Source organism: Marmota marmota, unplaced genomic scaffold (genome assembly GCF_001458135.2).
Source record: "Marmota marmota marmota unplaced genomic scaffold, marMar, whole genome shotgun sequence".
NCBI classification, from domain to species: Eukaryota; Metazoa; Chordata; class Mammalia; order Rodentia; family Sciuridae; genus Marmota; species Marmota marmota.
Window position 1 is genome coordinate 8,917,815 of NW_026000076.1, and position 19,735 is coordinate 8,937,549.

General features: G+C 33.2%; 1 protein-coding gene across 5 annotated transcripts in view; it reads right to left on the bottom strand.

The window, feature by feature from the left end:
* Znf326 (zinc finger protein 326) overlaps positions 1-19,735 on the bottom strand; it is a 38,475-nt gene that overhangs the window by 8,418 nt on the left and 10,322 nt on the right. For 2 of the 5 annotated variants that reach the window (XM_048814481.1, XM_015500899.2), the window contains 6 exons: positions 18,443-18,603; positions 18,198-18,314; positions 15,644-15,842; positions 7,357-7,468; positions 2,398-2,545; positions 674-773 (listed from right to left, as the gene is read on the bottom strand). In XM_048814481.1, the coding sequence (XP_048670438.1) occupies positions 674-773; positions 2,398-2,545; positions 7,357-7,468; positions 15,644-15,842; positions 18,198-18,314; positions 18,443-18,603 (837 nt within the window). Of the gene's footprint in view, positions 1-673; positions 774-2,397; positions 2,546-7,356; positions 7,469-15,643; positions 15,843-18,197; positions 18,604-19,735 lie in introns of all 5 variants that reach the window. The other 3 variants (XM_048814482.1, XM_048814483.1, XM_015500898.2) reach the window with 2 other exon arrangements.

The following is a 19,735-nucleotide window of genomic DNA, read 5'->3' on the forward strand; positions in this document are numbered from 1 at the left end:
GTAGAGAATGGAGAACCACTGCAATTTTCTGAAATAATAAGATTACACAGAATTAGAAATAAGAAAGACTGGAAGTAAGAAAACTAGTTAGGAAAACACTACAACTATCAAGAGAACAATAAAAGCAAAATCTAAAGGAGAGGTTAAGGAACAGACTTAGTAAATATTTAAGATAGAACCTATAAGAAATAATGCTACAAACACAGAAAGGAAGAGGTATCTTAAATTAACTCCATACTTCTGGTTTTGGTAGATGGTGGGACTACTTTTCAAGATAAATGAAGGAGATATTAGTGGGTTTTTGTTTTGTTTTCTCTGCAGGGGGCATATGCTGAAATAAATGATAAAACTGTTTTGGATATATTGATTTTGTCTAACTGATGAAGAGATGTCTGTAGGCAGTTGGACAAAAAAGACTGGAGTTCAGAAGGAATTACAGGAAAAGATGAATTTTCTTATAAACTCACATGAAGGAGGCAACAGTAGGTAATAATAAATTTGTAAGCACTGAAAAAGGAAATCAAAATTCACTTCTGTTAACCCACAAAGGCAAGCAAATATTTAATTATGTGCTATATCACTTTGTAGGGGAGAACAAGAAAGCTATCATTTATGATAAAAAAAGTTATGTTAAATATACATGTAAATTTCCTAAAACAATTTGCCCACTTACCTTCCATAACATCTTTTTCAATTATTTTGACAACCTCTGTTTGATTATTTGTCTGTTGTTTACGAATAGATGTTTTCTTAAATTTATTCACCATGCATTCCTAGAAAATAAAAAAGGATCCAAACAGTTCTCAATAAGCACTTCAGTATATGCTTAGCATCATGCTCATCTTATTGAAGACACAATAACTGCTCTATAAGAATTAATATCTGTTCAAAAGCAGCTTACAATTTAGGTGAGTAGGCTATCATAAAATACTAGAAAATTACAAAAAGTATTGACTTTTCAAAATATATTTTACACACAGAGAAAAAAAATCAAAGACAGCTGAAATAGTCAAGAGGGCTTCTTAGGTAAATGCATATTTAAGTCATAAGTGACACATAGCAACCCACTGAGGAAAGAAATTACAAAAAGATTTTTTTTGTTGTTGTTTGTTTGTGGTGCTGGGGTTTGAACCCAGGGCCTTGTGCATGTGAGGCAAGCACTCTACCAAATGAGTTATATCCCCAGCCCCTCAGAAAGAAATTGTAATTAAGGGACACAATTCTGCAAGGTCTGAATGATCACTGTATTTCTGACCCTCTAATAATTTTTATCACTCCTGTCTAAATCTGTTTTCTGTACAATTACCAGTTCAGCTCAAGCCTCTTCTTCCTGCATTCCTGGTCCCAACAACTTTTCTCTTGCCCAAGCCCTTACTGTACTTCTGAACTATTGCCATTTATTCTTAAATGTATCATCTGTTTATCTGTCAATATGTTTTATTATTGGTGCATTAAGAGTGGTATCTATAGTCTTCAGTGCCTGACAACATCTTCCATAGAAATTAAAAAAACAAACAAAAAATGCATGACCACATACTGATAATATAAAGGATGATGGTTTGGATATGAGTTGTCCCCCAAAAGCTCATGTGTGAGACAATGCAAGAAAGTTTAGAGGAAATAATTGGGTTATGAGTCTTGACCTAATCAGATTAGAGTATTGATTCCCTGATAGGGATTAACTGGGTGTTAACCGTAAGCAGGTAAAGTTTGGCTGGAGGAGATAGGTCACTGGGGACATGCCTTTGGGGTAATATATTTTGTCCTTGCTGAGTGGAGCTCTCTCTCTACTTCCCAGTGTCCTGAGCTGCTTTCCTCTGCCAAGCTCTTTTGCTGCCACAATGTTCTGCCTCACATGGAGCCTCAAGGAATGGAGCCAGCTGTCTATGGATTGAGACCTCTGAAACTGGGAACCCCAAAATAAACTTTTCCTCCTCTAATTGTTCTTGTCAGGACTTCTGGTCATAGCAGTAAAAAAGCCGACTAAAACAACCAGGTTCTTCGCCTCTGACAGGATCTTTAGCTGCTCTGAGCATGATCTTTCAATTATGATAAAAATGAATTGCTATAAGGTTCAACTGAAATAATGAATTAAAGTGGCAACCACATGTATACACAGTGGATGATAGCTGAAACTACATGAACAAACAGTGTAAAGGAATTACTTTTCTGACATTTCTGTGAGAAATGTAAAATGGTTTTCCAAATACCAAATCCAAACTCTATTACAGAAGAATTCACATCTAAGTCTGGGTTAATTTTAATAGCTTTCTCTCAATAAAGTTAATTATTAAATTTTCAGAAACATAGAACAGAAAAGGTGGGAAACTATAAAAAAAGAAATAAGATAATTCAGATCAGATAAAAGTGCTTATCACCTCAAAAGCAGCTACTTACATGCAAAAACTCCATAACAACTTTGTCAAATTTGGTTTGTTTCTGAATATGATCTAATGTTTCTTGGTGTGAAGAACTTTCTAGATGCAGTTCGATATCTTTTTCTTCAAAGGTTCGAAATTTGCAAAATGAGCATGTGAATGCCATTCTATGAAGAAAAAAAGTTTTACTTTAAATATTACCATTTCCTCTTAGAGAATACACCAATGAAACTAATTTTACCACATAAATCATTTCTTTTTTCCATTTTATGACTTATTTTAATTTAACTTAAGTCAGAAAAATATAGTCTATTTGAACAGCACTGTTATTATACCATTTTTCATTTCTGGCCCACCTTGGAATTAATACAATTAAAGGGCCAAAGCAAACAGAGGACTATAAAATTCCAAAGTTCTACAACTTATTTTACATTTGTATCATCAACAAAGCAGGTAGCAAACCAAACAACGTAACTCTTGGATGATCAAAAGTTCTACTCACTATACGACATTTCAGGGAAAATAATAGGCCTAACCTAGACAAATGCATATATTTGTAAGCTGAAGAGCCATATCAGAATGAATTTCCCCATTGTTTCTACTTTATCATAATATATCATTTCTTTTTCCTTGAATTATGTCAATAGTCTCCAAAATGGTTTCTGACCACAATCTTCATTTTCCAATTAATTCCCCACACTGCTATTGGATTTATTTTCCTGGTTCATACTATGGGCTCTAGAGTCAAATGCTGGGTTTATATCCTGGCTCCCTTATGTGAGATTGAGCAAATGATTTAACTCTGGCTCAGTTTTCTTATCTTTATGAAATGAGATTTCTCATAGAGATGCCATAAGGATTAAAAAAAGAAAAATTATTACATATAAAGTCCTTAAAACAGCAATTGTTCAATTAATTATTATTACTTCCTAATCTGGATAATACCACAATTACTGCTCAAATGCTTGAATGACTCCTTGTCCATCAAAAAACAAAGTCAAAAATGCTTTCAGCTGCCTAATCTCTCCTCTTTTGACTTTACATACCAATACCTTTAATGGAATCTAGGACACAGTATGTCTTTATTAAATGTTTAAATTACATTATACCTTTTGCCCTACTGCACTCACTTTAATCTATATAGCTTTTCATTTTCTGAATATAAAAAAAAAAAACCCACACATTTCTTTGCTTTTATCTCAAGCCAAGCACTCCACCTACACTGCCTCTCACAGCTCCTGCAATCCTACCATTTCTAGATTAGTACAAATACCACTTTCATAAAGTACCCTTCCCTGATTTACCTGCACTCTTATTTACAAGTTATTGCTCATAAAACTACCTTGTACGTCTTCTTGCACTCTTCACCATATACTGTTATTTGTATACATCTCACACACATCTATCCCTTTCTTCCTAGTTTCCCTTAAACACATATACATAGTTACGTTTCCATCTTCTTTATATTAAGAACATTCAAGTAATCAAAGGAACATATCACAAGAATAGTAGTCATTTACAGTCAATCTCTAATACTTCTAACTCAGAGAAAAACTGCTCTGGTAAATTAAAATAATTTGGGGTTATTTTAAAGGGTTCTTATCCTAACATGACAACTTAATTGAACTGACATTCTATTGGTTATATCATCAGGTTTTTATTTATAGTTATGAAGAAAACAGCTAAATGAAAGTTGAGTTCTTTGATTTTCTCCAAATCACAATATTTATTATATTAACATGAATGTCATATTCAAATCTATAATTTAATGGGGAAAATACTCCTAGGTTAATTAAACATAAAAATTAATCTTAAAATGCTAATTCATCTTTTGACTCCTAAACATTTGATACAAAGTATTGACTTTAATTCATTTCCATATTAATAACTATGCCTATTACCTCTGTCACAAGAAGGAATTATAAGAAATGAGAAGTGGAAAAGATATTCATAAATACCAAAAACAGCAGTCCTCTTAAAACTAAAACTGCTTTTTATGGATCAATTCTTAATAAGGTTAATCTTATTATTACTCAAATTCCAATAACAAATCCCAGGAACAACAAATCAAAAAAGAATAGGTTATTAATGCTAGATACAAATATTACACAAGTATAATTAACAGACTAAAATAAAAAACAAATACAAAATAATCTGGGTCTTCAGATATAACTGAATTTTCTTTTCCACATTTTACATAAATAAAACTAATACCTATATAATTACCAAGGATTAACAAAAAGTTACCTATTTAATATCGAAGAAACTCACTCTTTAAAAAAGGATCTCTTAATATTAAAAGTTTTTCAAATTCTAAATTCTTTTAGAGGAAATTTTGGTTACTTACAAAATTATGTGAAACACTTCTTTCTCTTCTTGCTATACCACTAAGTTAACATTTAAAGAACAAATGCATATTCTAAATGGGAAATTTACTGAATTTCCATTGTAAATTTTATATCCTAGCATAAGTAGAACCTTATGAGAAGACTGCAAGAAAATGATGGAAAAAATATCAATGATAGTCTTTTTGAAATAATTTCTAGGCCCCATTTTCTCTCTTGGAGGTGGCCCGCTCCATGCACCCTCAGTGTTATTCCACGTCATTAAATAAGTCCTTTATACTTGGTAAAAAAAAATAAAAATAAAAACTTCTACTAGTCCTTTTCTCCAATGCATAATTTGCATTATATATATATTTTTTTCTATTTTGCCTGCATTTTTCTCCATGCTATCATAAATTTTATCATCTTCATTTTTAACAACAACCTAAAAACCCTAAAGGAATGTGTCAAAACTTCCATCTACTTGCTCACTTTCTATAGTTGGTTTTATTTCCTGTTTAGAGCTATTACAAAAAAATGTTGCAATGGGCATATATGTTTAGACTACACTCTCTATGTTTTTATATTATTTTCTTGGAAAGGTTAATGGGTACAGAGAAATTTACGACGAAAGAAACAAAGAAAAATGGAAAGGGAGGGGAAGAGAGAAAGGGGAAGGAAGGAAAGGAGAGAAGGAGGAAGGAAGGAAGGAAACTGCTAATTGCTTTCCAATGGTAACAATATTATACAGATTTTTTTTTTTTTCCCAATACTGGGTAATGAACCCAGAATCTTGTACATGCTAGGCAAGCATTCTGTCACTGAACTACCTCCTGCCCTTTTTAGTTTACTTTGAGACAGGATTTCACTAAGTTGCTGAAACTAACCTCAAATTTGTGATCTCTCTGCCTCAGTAGCTGGGATTATAGCGCTGTGCCAATACACCTGGCGGCAGCAGAATTTTAAGTGTCTTTCGAGTGTACCTTAGTTCACAAATAAATACGTTCTCTTCACTAATAAAATAGCATATTATTATTTGCATTTTCTGGTTCCTTGGATTACTGTCTCAACATTTCTCCACAAGTTATTAACTACTGTTGTTCCTTGACCACGTTAAGTACTGGACATCTTAGTTCTCATACTTTTTTTAAAAAAGTTTGAACTCAGCTACTTGGGAGGCTGAAGTGGGAGGATCAACTTGAGCCCAAGATTTTAAGACCAGCCTGGGCAACACAGGAAGACATCTTTACCAAAGAAAAATCGGATGATTTTTATCTAATTTAGACATAAGACATTTCCCAAGATTATATTTTCAAGATTGTTTGCTTGTTTTGCAAGTCTGTATTTAGCCAAATTTGTTCATTATCTCATTTATTAACTTATTCAGTAACAAACTTATTAGGGGAAAAAAATTTATACTTGAAGAGATTAAAGTACTCCAATTATTTTCCTGTAATTTTCCATTATTTTTAGTAATCTATTTGGATTTATTCCAAACGGTAAACGAGAATCTAAACTGATTTTTTTCCTTATTATTTTGCTGCTTAACCAAATCCTTTTGTTTTTATTACAAGTTTACATTCCTACATATAAGGGAATCTGTTTACAGGCTACTAATTGTTATATTGATTAGCCTATTACCACTTGTGTGTGTGTGTGTGGCGCCAGAGATTGAATCCAGAGCCTCACATATGCTAGGGAAGCACTCCAGCACTGGGCTACATTCCCAGCCTTACCACATATTTTAAACTACTATAGCCTTTTAATAGTCTCAATATCTAAAAAAGCCAATATCTACTCATTTATTCTTCTTTTTCAGAATCTGTTTTGGGATCTAGATAGAAAAAAACATATTATTTGGGTTCATTTTGTTGTGGGGGTGGTGGTACTGGAACTTGAACTCAGGTGCCTTTTATATCCCAGGTCCTTTTCATTTTTGAGAAGGTCTCACTAAGTTGTCTCGGCTGACCTCAAACTTGTGATCCTCCTGCGTCATCGTCATACTCCTGAGTCACTGGGATTGCAGGCTATGCCACCACACCCAGCTAAGAACAGGATCAGCTCTCTGATCCAAAAATATCAGTAATAATCAGATTTTCTATCCAAAAATATCATTATGTCTCCATATAGCCAAAATTCAAAACTTCATAGTTTTCTTCTGTAATAAGTATTTATTAAATAATTCTATAACAAGTATTTCTTTTTAAAAATAGTTATTTCTATATATTTTATATTTTTGGGTTACCATTATGAATTGGATCTTTTTTCTTATACTAATAGGTGATTACATATAAATATTAAAAAGCAAAAAATTCTATATATCTTTGATCAAACTTTTTCACTTGACTTTTAAGAAATTTTTCATATTCCAATTCATAAACTTGCCTTAACCAGGAAACTATTTTTCAATAAGCCCATTTTTTATTTTTGTAACTCTACTAAAAACAAACCCACAGGCCTGAAATCCCAGCGCCTGGGGAGGCTGAGATAGGAGGATCGCTAGTTCAAAGCCAGCCTCAGCAATGGTGAGGCGCTAAGCAACTCAGTGAAACCCTGTCTCTAAGTAAAATACAAAATAGGTCTGGGAATGTGGCTCAGTGGTCAAGTGCCCCTGAGTTCAATCCCTGGTATCAAAAGAAAACAAAAAAACAAACCTGTATCCATCTCCATATTTCTCACTGTTTTTTTCTCTTCTGCGCCTTTGTTTCTCTCGCCGAGCCTCAATCCGCCTCTTTTCTTCTTCTTCACTTTTAGGATCAGTTTTTGCTAGGATATCAAACAAAGAGTCAGAACTAAAAATCATTTTTTTCATTTTCCCTTTTCAAGTACCAGATTATAATAAAGTATAGACATGACAAAGATTCCTTAGTGATCACAATCTAAATTGAATTCATCAGAAAAATTTAAGAGTTGAGACTACCCACAATTTCAGAAACTGCACTGAATAAATTTCATTTGCTTTAAGGATCATAATCTTGCAATATTTGCTTCTCGTCTAGTAAATCTGTTCATTTTTTTCTTATCCTTACTCTAAGCAATAATATCCTTGTTACCTTAAATTATCTTGCAAATCACATATATTTAACACTGAAGAAATTGACCCAGAATGAAAATAGAAGTCCAATGAACACCAGAAAGTCCTAGATGCAAGAATTCATATTCTTATTATAAGAGCATGCCCAAAATTGCAAAATGTTTCTAATTTTGTGATAATATGTACAAAACATAAAATTTACCATTTAACCACCATTCTGAAGTGTCCAATCCAGTAGCTTTAAGTACATGCACATGTTATACAACCATCACCACTATCTAGTTCCAGAACTTTTTCATCAGTCCGAAAAAACCTTAGTAGCTATTAAGCAGTTATTCCCTATTTCAACCCTACTCTAAAGTTCTAGTATCTACTAATCTACTTTCTGTTTTCTGGTTATTTCACTTAAATAGAAACAGCATTGTCTTGCCTTTTTCTATTTAGCTTCTCTTATTTAACATGTTTTCAAAGGTTATCCATGCTATACTATGTTATAATGTATACTGTTTTTTTAAAAATCTATTCACCTGCTTGATGAAATTTTAGATTATTTCCATCTTTCTGCTACTGAACTATACTGCTACAAATATTATTCTACAAATCTTTGTTTGAACACCTCTTTTTAATTTCTTAGGCTATTTACCCCTACAAGTGGAATTATCGGGTCCATTCAGTTTGAGGAACCACTCATCTGTTTCCCAGAGTGGCTATACCACTTTATATTTCTACCAGTAGTGTATGAGCATTCCAGTTTCTCCATATCCTTTCCAATATTTGTTACTTTTTTTTTAAATTAGGACCACCATAGTGGGTATGGAGTAGTATCTCATTGTAAGCAGACTCTCTTAAAATACATTAAACCTAACATCTAAAAAAAATCCTAACCCATTTGCCCTTACACTTTTCCTTTCAGCTTAACAATAAACACATTTTAAACACTTGCTAAGTACACAATGGGATGTTTTAAAATTATACAAAATCAATGTCTTAAAATTTAATATCTAATTTTTCACGATTTATTAGAGCTTAAATGTATGTTTTTTAACCATTTTTCAATACCCTCATGATTCACAGATTTCCCTCACACCCTCAACGTAAAGTTCATTTATATATTACTTCAAACAAGAATTAAATTTCCCTTCCTATGCTAAAAATATTGATTTTTTTTTTTTACCTCCAGGCAAATTAAAGAATATGGTTCCTTTTTTATTAATTTTCTATCAAACATACAGTCTATACTACTGTAACATAGGAAGAACTCGTATACTGGAAAATTCAGTACATATCCTTTAAGTTATCCATTTCATGCCTGAAAAGAGAAGGCATACCTGAAGAGAAGGCTTGATTTAACTAAAGAATTCTGGCTTCACTCTTAGCTACCCCTGTACTACTCTCAAGTTTTATGAAGAAGAAAAAAAGGATAAGAGGGAAAGGACATATATCTGCCTTAATGGTAAGTCAGTTTCTATAACAAACTTTGCAATATTTACATAACTGTAATTGTAATTGTAAAATGCATCTTTCAAATCTGTTCCAAGAAGACCAATTAGCTGAATTATCTTATTCTACTAATACCAGGGAAAATTTCTTACATGGTAAATAAATATCTATCAATGAACACACTATAAAAGGTACCCCCCAGCTGGGCATAATGGCGCACACCTGTAATCCTGGTGACCTGGGAGGCTGAGGCAGAAGGATACCAAGTTCAAAGCCAGCCTCAGCTACTTAGCAGGGCCCTAAGCAACTCAGCAAGACTCTGTCTCAAAATAAAAAAATAAAAAGGGCTGGGGTTATGGCTCAGTGGTAAAGCACCTCTGGGTTCAATCTCTGGTATAAAAAAAGGTACTCCACTAACTTGGTATCAGATTGTCAAAATATATTTCTGGCAGTGCTGGGGATTAAACCAGGTCTCATGATGTTAGGCTAGTGCTCTACCACAGAGCTACATCTCTAGTCCCAGAATGTTATTTCTCATTAAACAATGTAGGTATCATAACAGGAAAGTAGATTTAAGTATAGTATTTAATCCTCATCCTAAGTTTTACATTATAGTTCATAAATTTTGAGGAAAGAATCTAATATTGTAACTTCAATTTTAAAAATATAAAATCAAAATATCTATAATGTCATAATTAGGAAAAAAAAGTTGTTTAAAAATAAAAAGAGGGCTGGAGTGTCCAATCCAGTAGCATTAAGTATTACTTAATGTGCCTCAGTGGTAGAGTGCTCACCTACCATGCATGAGGCACTGGGTTTGATCCTCAGCAACACATTAAAAATAAAAAATAAAGATATTGTTTCTACCTAAAACTAAAATATAAATATAAAAATAAATAAATAAAAGGAAATATAAATTTCCTTTATAAACATTTGGAAGCTTAAGAGCAGGGTTTCTGTGAACCAAAACTTGCCCTGAAACAAATCCTGGATTTTAGCCATTTACTGATTATCTAAACTAGGTGGCAAATTATTTATCTGTTCTATTCCTGCTGCGTCAGCTGTAGAGAGGTCTGATACCCACACCCATACCTGAGCAAGTTCACGTGAGAATTATAAAAGTAATGTACACTATGCTCTCTAACAGTGTCTGAAGTCCAATAAGCATTCAATTAGTGCCAGCTTACTATTATTAGCAATTACTAAAATCCCATTTTTAATAAAGATATTTATCAATCCTTAAGCAACTTAAATGGAGACAAAATTTTAAAAACAAACATACTGTATTTCAAAAATATATAATATAAACACAAGTTTTTAAAAAATCTGGACTTACTTAGGTCTTCATGCTTTTCTCCCTCTTCCCTTTTTGGGGAAATTACTTAAAGGCTATCCACCACTTTCTTAGCAATTCTGACAGCAAAAAACACACTCTAAAACATTCACTGTAATCCTCACTACATCTTATTTTTAAAACTAAGTGTAAAAACATCAAAAACTTTCACCAGAACTTGAAAAGATTCATTTATTACAATTATCTAAACCTTCTTCAGCTCCAAATGAGTTATGAAATTAATTATTAATCCTGAAGAGAGTAACTTTTGCACCTTTGCAATACCACCTACTTAAGAAAGACAAAATACTTTAGTAATCAAGGCAAAAATTTGAAAAATAAAAGTAATTCAATGCACAGGCAAAACATTTACTGTGTACAATTTTACTATTATGTTTTCACAGAATGCTGATAAATATATTTCCTTAGCTTTTTTATTTATATCCTTGGCTTATTATAATTTGTTCAGATATACTTGCCCCCATTTAGAGATACGTCACAATGTTAAACAACAAAAGTAACAGAGAAACATAAATAAAAGTAATGAGAAAAAAAGAGTAATTTGGTTCTACGCTTTAAAAAAAAAAAAGAGCTTTATGGAATATAATTCCTTCTAAATTATACGATCCAATAGTTTTCAATGTATTCACAGATACGTGCAACCATTATCACAATCAATTTTAGAACATTTTTATCAACTCTAAAAAGAAACTGGATATTCTTCAGGTAATACCCAACTCCTCACCCTACTGCCCAAAATAATCATTTTCTATTCTCTATCTCTAAAGGATTTCCCTATTTTAAATGTCCGTATGAATAAATCATATAATATATGGACTTTTATGACTGGCTTCATTTAATTACCATAATCCTTTCAAGGTTCATTCAAGTTATAGCAGGATCAGTATTTCATTCCATTTTATAACCAAATAGCACTCTGCTATATGGAAAGACCCTATTTTGTTTATCCATTCATCTCATAATGATATCTGGATTTTTATCCAGTTAGCTACTATAAATAATGCTGCTATAAACATCCATATACAGTCATACGTTGCTAAACAACTAGGCTATGTTCTGAGAAATGCATCATTAGTCTATTTTGTTATGTGAACATCACAGAGTGTATTTACACAAACTTAGATGGTATAGTATACTACACATCTAAAATATATGATATATATCATTCTATATGTACTTATCATTGACCAAAACATCTTTATGAAGTATATGACTGTATGTTTATGTTTGAACTGATATTTTCATTTATGTTTGATATAAACATAGAAGTGGAATTGCTGGGTCATTTGATGATTCTGTTTATTCATTTCAAGAATTGCCAGACTATTTTCCAAAGTGGCTTCCCCATTTTACATTCCCACTAAAAGTGTACAAAGGTTCTAATTTTTCCAGATCCTTGTTAAAACTTAGTATCTTTTTTATTCTAACCATGTATGTGATTGCAGTCTTGATTTGCATTATCTGATACCTAATTATTGAGTACCTTTTTATATGCTTATTGGCCACTTATATATCTTTTTTGAAACAAATGTCTGTTCGGATTCTTTACCCACTTTTGAGTTGTCGTTTTGTTACTGAGTTCTAACAATTCTTTATACATTCTGGATTCAAGTGCTTTCCAGATGCACGACATACAGAAATAATTTTCTCCTATTATATAAGTTGTTTTTTCGTTTTCTATTGATGGTGTTCTTTGAAGCACAAAGTTTTAATTTTGATAAAGACAATTTACCTATTTTTTGTTGTTCATCTTGTCTTACAAATTCCTTGCCAAATCCAAAATCATGAAAATTTATCCCTATATTTTCTTCTAAGAGTTTTATAGTTTTAGATCTTCCAAGTAGGTCTTGCATTTTAGCTTTGGCATGTGGCTAGCCAGTTATCAAAAATACTATTTTCACCTCTACAATGAAAACTACAGAACACTGAAATTAAAGAATACCTTGGAAGATGAAAAGATCTCCCTATCTCCGTTGTTCTTTTTTTTTTTTTATTACACGTTTATTTTTTTGGTTGTAGTTGGACACAACACTTTTATTTCACTTGTTTATTTTTGTATGTGGTGCTGAGGATCGAACCCAGGGTTTCGCACGTGCGAGGCGAGCGCTCTATCGCTGAGCCACAACCCCAGCCCTCCCTTGTTCTTAGATAGGCAGAATTTATATTGTCAAAATGACCATACTACCAAAAGCATTATACAGATTTAGTGCAATTCCAATCAAAATCCCAATGACATTCCTCATAGAAATAGAAAAAGCAGTCATGAAATTCATCTGTAAAAATAAGACACCCAGAATAGCTAAAGCAATCCTTTGCAAAAAGAGTGAAGCACCAAAAACATACACTGGAGAAAAGATAGCCTCCTCAACAAATGGTGCTGGAAAAAATGGAAATCCATATGCAACAAAATGAAATTATACCCTTATCTCTCACCATGGACAAAACTCAACTCAAAGTGGACCAAGAATCTAGGAATTAAACCACAGACCTTGTATCTAATACAAGAAAAAGTAGGCCCAAATCTCCATCATGTTGGATTAGGCCCCTACTTCCTTAATAAGATTCCTATAGTGCAAGAATTAAAATCAAGAATTAATAAATGGGATGTATTCAAACTAAAAAGCTTCTTCTCAGCAAAAGAAACAATCAGTGAGGTGAATAGAGAGCCTGCATCTTGGGAGCAAATTTTTACCACTTGCACAACAGATAGGGCACTAATCTCTAGGGTATATAAAGAACTCAAAATGCTAAACATGAAAAAAACAAATAACCCAATCAATAAATGGGCCAAGAACTGAACTGACACTTCTCAGAAGAGGATATACAATAAATCAACAAATACATGAAAAAGATGTTCAACATCTCTAGCAATTAGAAAAATGCAAATCAAAACTCACTCTAAGATTTCATCTCACTCCAATCAGAATGGCGCTATTAAGAACACAAACAACAATAAGTGTTGGTGAGAATGTGGGGGGAAAGTACACTCATACATTGCAGGTGGGACTGCAAATTAGTGCAGCCAGTATGGAAAGCAGTATGGAGATTCCTTGGAAAACTGGGAATGGAACCATCTTTTGACCCAGTTATCCTACTCCTCAGTCTATACCCAGAGGACTTAAAAACAGCACAAAACAGGGACACAGCCACATCAATGTTTATAGGAGCACAATTCACAATAGCTAAACTGTGGAACCAACCTAGATGCCCTTCAGTAGATGAATGGATAAATCATATGTGGTGTATATATATACACAATGGAATATTGCTCAGCAATAAAAGAGAATAAAATCTTGGCATTTGCAGGTAAATGAATCGAGTTGGAGAATATAATGCTAAGTGAAGCAAGCCAATCCCAAAAATCCAAATGCCAAATGTTTCCTCCGATGCAAGGAGGCTGATTCATAGTGGGGTTGGGAGGGGGAGCAAAGGAGGATCAGATGAACTCTAGATAGAGCAAAGGGGTGAGAGGGCAAGGGGGGCATGGGGGTAGGAAAGATGGTGGAATGAGATGAACTTCATTACCTAAGTACATGCATGAAGACACTAGTAGTGTGAATATACTTTGTATACAACCAGAAATATTAAAAATTGTGCTCTATATATGTAATATGAACTGTAATGCATTCTGCTGTCATACATAACAAATTAGAAAAAAAAAAAAAAAACAACTATTCTCTCTCCATTGAAAAATCTTGATGCCCTTGTTATAAACCAGTTCTCCACAAATGTCCGGGTTTATTTCTAGACTTTCAACTCTACTCCACTGATCTAAATACACTGTCTTGATTACCATCACTTTGTGGTAAGTTTTGAAATCATGAGGTGTAAGTACTTACACAATTGGAATTTTGATAGAGATTGTGATGAATCTATAGACCAGTTTAGAAAGTAATGTCATTCTGACAATTTTGTCTTCTAACCTAGTTTAGTTTTTCCATTTGTTTAGATTGAATATCTTACAACGTTGTATAATTTTCAAAATTTAGTTTTGCTTTTTTTAAAAATGTATTCCCAAGTAATGTATTATTCTTGATGCCTTTTTTTTTTTTTCTTTTTTTTTTTGAGATAAGGTCTTACTATGTAGCCAAGGCTTTTCTCAAATTCCTAGGTTTAAGTGATGCTATGACTACAGCCTCCCAAGTAGCTGGAACTACAGATCACGTCCCCCTGCCTGGCTTGATGCTATTATGAGTAAAACTTTAATTCCATTTTTAGTTTGGCTCAAAATTTTGCACTGGTCAATGAAATTATGGCATTTGCAGGTAAATGGATGGAGTTGAAGAATATCATGCTAAGCGCAAAATAAGTCAAACCCAAGAAAACCAAAGGCTGAATGTTATCTCTGATAAGCAGATGCTAATCCATAATGGGGTGGGAGTGGGGGAGGAAGGAACTTTGGATTGTGCAGAGGGGAGTGAGGGGAGAGGAGAGGATGTTGGGGATGGGACAGACAGTGGAATGAGACAAATATTATTACCCTAGATACATGTAGAATTGCACTATCTGTATGACTCTACATCATGTTCAGAGAGAGAAAGAGAAGCTGTGCTCCATTTGTGTATAATGTGTCAAGATGCACTCTACTGTCATGTGTAACTAATTAGGACAAATTCAAAATTTAAAAAAAAATTTGCACTCATCAATATATAAATAGAAATATCTCTAAGAGTCATCATGTCCAGAAGATTAAAAGCAAATGAGTTTTCTAGAACAGTTTTCCCTATTATCAAGGACCAGGAAAATTTTCCTTTGTCCTCACAAAGAGATTCTATCTGACATAACAAACCACTCTTCATTAACAATGCCTTCAACAAAAACTATAACAGCCAATTAAGGGGTGTGAATCAAAATTATGTGTATTACCTTTTTACAAATACAGATGTTTGGGTCCCACCTCACACTACTCAGAAAAAAGATCTAGACAAGGGTGTGTAAATTTAAAAAGTATTTCTGGGCAGTCATAACTAATTAGTAACTATACTAGGGATTCACAGATCTAATGTGCATATTTCCAATTTCCAAACTGAAACACTGAAAAATTACCTTAAAGCAATAAATTTCAAAAAATAAAGAGTATCCTAAACCATAGCAATTATGTTTTCTTACTTACTAGGCGATTTGCTGAGGCTCATCTTCTCCATAGGTTTTGCTAGCTTAGGTTTCTTGATAAAGGTTCCACCGGGCTTATTAAATGGCTGCATCATTTTTCTCTTTATTCCTCTTGCAGCAGCAACTGTCACATTGGTGGGTTTGTTTTGATAGTCAACAACAATTCCAGGTCTATGAATGCTTCCAAAATCACCCATATGCTGTAAATTTGTGAAATCAAAAAATATCAGCATCTTGTCCAACGATAAAATATAAATTCATATAAAATTTTCACTTTATCTATTTACTAGTTTTCACCTGAAAATTCCCTGAAATGTAACTAAATTTTACATGTCCACTTGGAAAAAACACATTAAAAAGCTTTGTAAAGTATTACATGAACTTGAATCCAGTGAATTAGTGTTTTTACTTCCAGTAGAACAAATGTGAATATTTCCTACTTTTTGATTTTTACAATTCAAAATTATCTGAGATCATGAACAACATATGTGCCTGTCAGAAGGTTACCACTTGTACAACTCTCTGACAACTCCTCTTCAGAGTTCCTAATTGATGTTTTTCCATGAAAAGACCTTAAAAGAAATCTTTATTTTACTAAAACCTGGCTAAAAGCTAAGATACACAAAGAAGATCATATTTGTAGTTTGAAGTAAAAAAGATCCAGAAATCATTTAGGATTTCTCCCTGTTGAAAAAGGGAATGAGAAGGCGAGATGGAACATTAGTATGAAATAGGAGAGTTAAAGCATAACCATGCATCAACTTCCAAAACACACTTCAGATAAAGAATTGCATCTGACGTTCCATTCACATTCTTACCTAGAGAAACATTCTGACCCAGAAGCCCAAGAAGCAAAAGTTTACAGACGAAGAGTCATGCCACCAAACGACTCTTTATATCCCTTCCTCTTCTCTTACCATTAGCAAACTCCACTACACCAAGAAGTCACATGTACACAGAAATTTATTCTGCTAATCTTACTTTTAGAAGGTAAAGATTGAGGAGTAATCTGAAGAGAAGGACCCAATGGGAATTGTACAAGTGAAGATTAAAAATGAAGATCCTACTTGGCTCATCTACTTGGTTAACAGGAGGAAAGAAAGAGAAGTCCATTCAGACTAGAATGTATGTAAATACAAAGTACAGGAATACTTGATTTACTATCATGAAAACAAAATTGACATGTGAGGTTCTTATTAGGAAAAAAAAAATCCTTCACCTAACATATTAACAATGTTAAGTGTTTTCCAATTTCCAAACTGGAATGAATTTTCAATTTCAAAACCCAAAGGAAGTCTATTACCACTCTGACTACTTTCAATTAACCTACAATCATCAAATATGGTGGAAGAGCAACACGGTTGCTTACACTTGTATATTATGGCTTAGGTATACCTAACTAACCTAGTAGTTTCATATTAACCTTTTTTGGTAATCTATGTAGTCACATCAGAAAAATCTTTGTTAACTATCCATTAAAGGTGCAATGCATTTTACATAAGTAAAGAGTAACTGTTAAAACTGCAAAATTTCTACACAAGTATGACAAACTATACTGTCGTACCAAGGGCTAATGAACAGTCAAAAATATGTGCTCTACTACATTTTTTATTACAGGTACTTTCCTCTGCAAAGAGAATATTAAAAGCAATTGCCTTCCAAAGAAATTCTTACATTATAGCAAAAATACAATAGTCTTTAATATGATCGAACTAAATAATCCCAAAATCTACATACACTTACTAGGTAAAATTTTATATCGATCCCATAACCTAAAAACATAAAATATAATCTCTATATTTCCTGAAATTAAACACCTGAGGACTAATATATATACTCATTTAAGTAATTATTTACAAAATATTACTGTCTAGGAAGGAGCCATAAACATGTCTTACATTTTATAGGTAGAAAATTATTTCTCAATAGTAAAGCTAGAGACACAAGGGGAAATAAAGCAACCACCAACAGGACATATTGTAAGACAATAAGTTATCAAAATTATACTGACCACAAATCATTCTACAATCTATTATACACATCGACTTCACCATGCTCTCCTGATTTATCACCAACTTTTAGTCTCTTGTGTTTAAGGTGAAACACAGAGCTCTAAAGAAAATCTAACTGCTAGGGTTTAGTAACAAAGAATAAACATTTTATCATACATTGCACCTTTAACCTACTCAAAAGCTCAAAAAGGGTTCAGTTACCTTTTACAATAATCCAAGAACTGTCTCACCAGCAAAACTGCTAGTGTTTACAAGGAAAAATGCAACTCCTTTTAACCCCTTTTAGACCAAACCTAACATCCTCACCTTTGTAATAAAGAGAGATATGGCATAATTTTATGAACATTCATCTCAAACTGCCACCTATTTTCTGAGGTGCTAGAAAAACTTTTATAGTCAACCTAAAACTTATGTTTATGACTCAGCTTTTGCTTAAAATACACTGGGATGAACAGTGTTTATTCTAGTTGAAAACCATGGTCTTGAAAGGGTTTAAAAGAGTTGACTAGTGAAAAGAATCTGAAAAGATTCTGTTGTACTTACTCCTCGGCCTCGGCCTCTGCCTGTTGATGGTCCTCCAAAAGCATCATAGTTTCTGCTTCCAAACGTACTTTCAGGATAAGCAGGCGTTCCTCTCCCCCGAGAGCCTACAGGTGCAGGCTTCATATGGGGTGAAGAAAAACTGCTGTAGGAAGAGTAATTCTCTCTTCCTCTGTCCTCCATAAACCCAGGCCTCAATTTTGAACGGGAGTAAGGTGCTTCCCAGCTAGACCCGCCCTGGTTTCTACCTCCGAAAGAGTCAAGGCTATTCCGGTAGGAGCTCTCAAATCGACCACCATAACTACCTCCGAAGCGGCTTTGTTCGGGTTCATTAAAACCATAGCCAGATCTGTACAGATCTCGCCCACCCAGAGAAGACCTGGAGTCGTAAGACTCATAAGGTCCAAACCTGGAAAAGTTGCACAGTAAGGGAAAAAACAAAAGTAAGCTTACTAATGTTAGACAATTCAAAAGACAAATTATCAGATGACATTTATCAACTAAAATTCATTTATACCATACTGATTTGCACAGTTCTACTTTTGTTCACACTTGATTAGGGCTGGGCAGTTCAACATGACACCAGATAGAAAGCTATCTGAGTCAGTTTCTAAATATGAATTGATAATAGTATACCTTAGCTTAAATATCTGCTTTTTAGCAGCATTTCAATTTGATGAAGAAAAGATTTGTCTGTGATTATTTAAGCCCAGCCCTAGTCTTAGAAAAGGTCATTTGCTAAAGTTCACAAACTATTCAAACTTTCTTTGACACCATCCCTAAATTGAAAATCACAAAGCATTTACAATGTTTTGGCTTTCCATTGGGACACAAATTGAAGACTAAATAGATGTAGGCTATTTGTGACAGAGAGCGATCCTTTCGCACCCCCAATAATCTATTATCACAAAGCTGCCTCCTTGTGTCTGTAATAATCAAAATTTAAGGAATTATCTCAGGTTATAAAATTTTGACAATCTGCCAAACTTAGGCCAAGGTGAATAATCAATCCCTAATCACTTTTTACTTGTAGACTAGTAAACCTAACAAATCTAGAAGGATAAACACATAAACTAAAACATAAAAAGTAAAAGATCACCAACATATACCCTCTGCATATGAAATTTCAAGGCAGATGAGAAAGAACACATTTTAAAATGTCTTCAATTATTTGAAAAACTATTTCCTATCAGAAAATTATCACATTAAACTACTCTAGAAAAGGAGAGCACACAGTCTCCTTGATGTTTTAAGTCAACAGAAAAAAAAAAGTCATCTTACTTCTCACAAAACTAAAACATAGATTACAAAAATTACTTGTTATCTTACAACACAGTTTTATAAAGGCCCACAATTACATGAGATAAACGATAACATCTACAGAAACAGTCTATGCACACATTACATTTACAACATAGTAGGGCAATAACTGACATTTCCAAGCATTTAAATGTGTTACATTACTTCAATTAATTACAGATCACTAAATAGAAGATGCTATTCATTTTTAAATACTAGTAGTCATATAAAAATTATTCTTC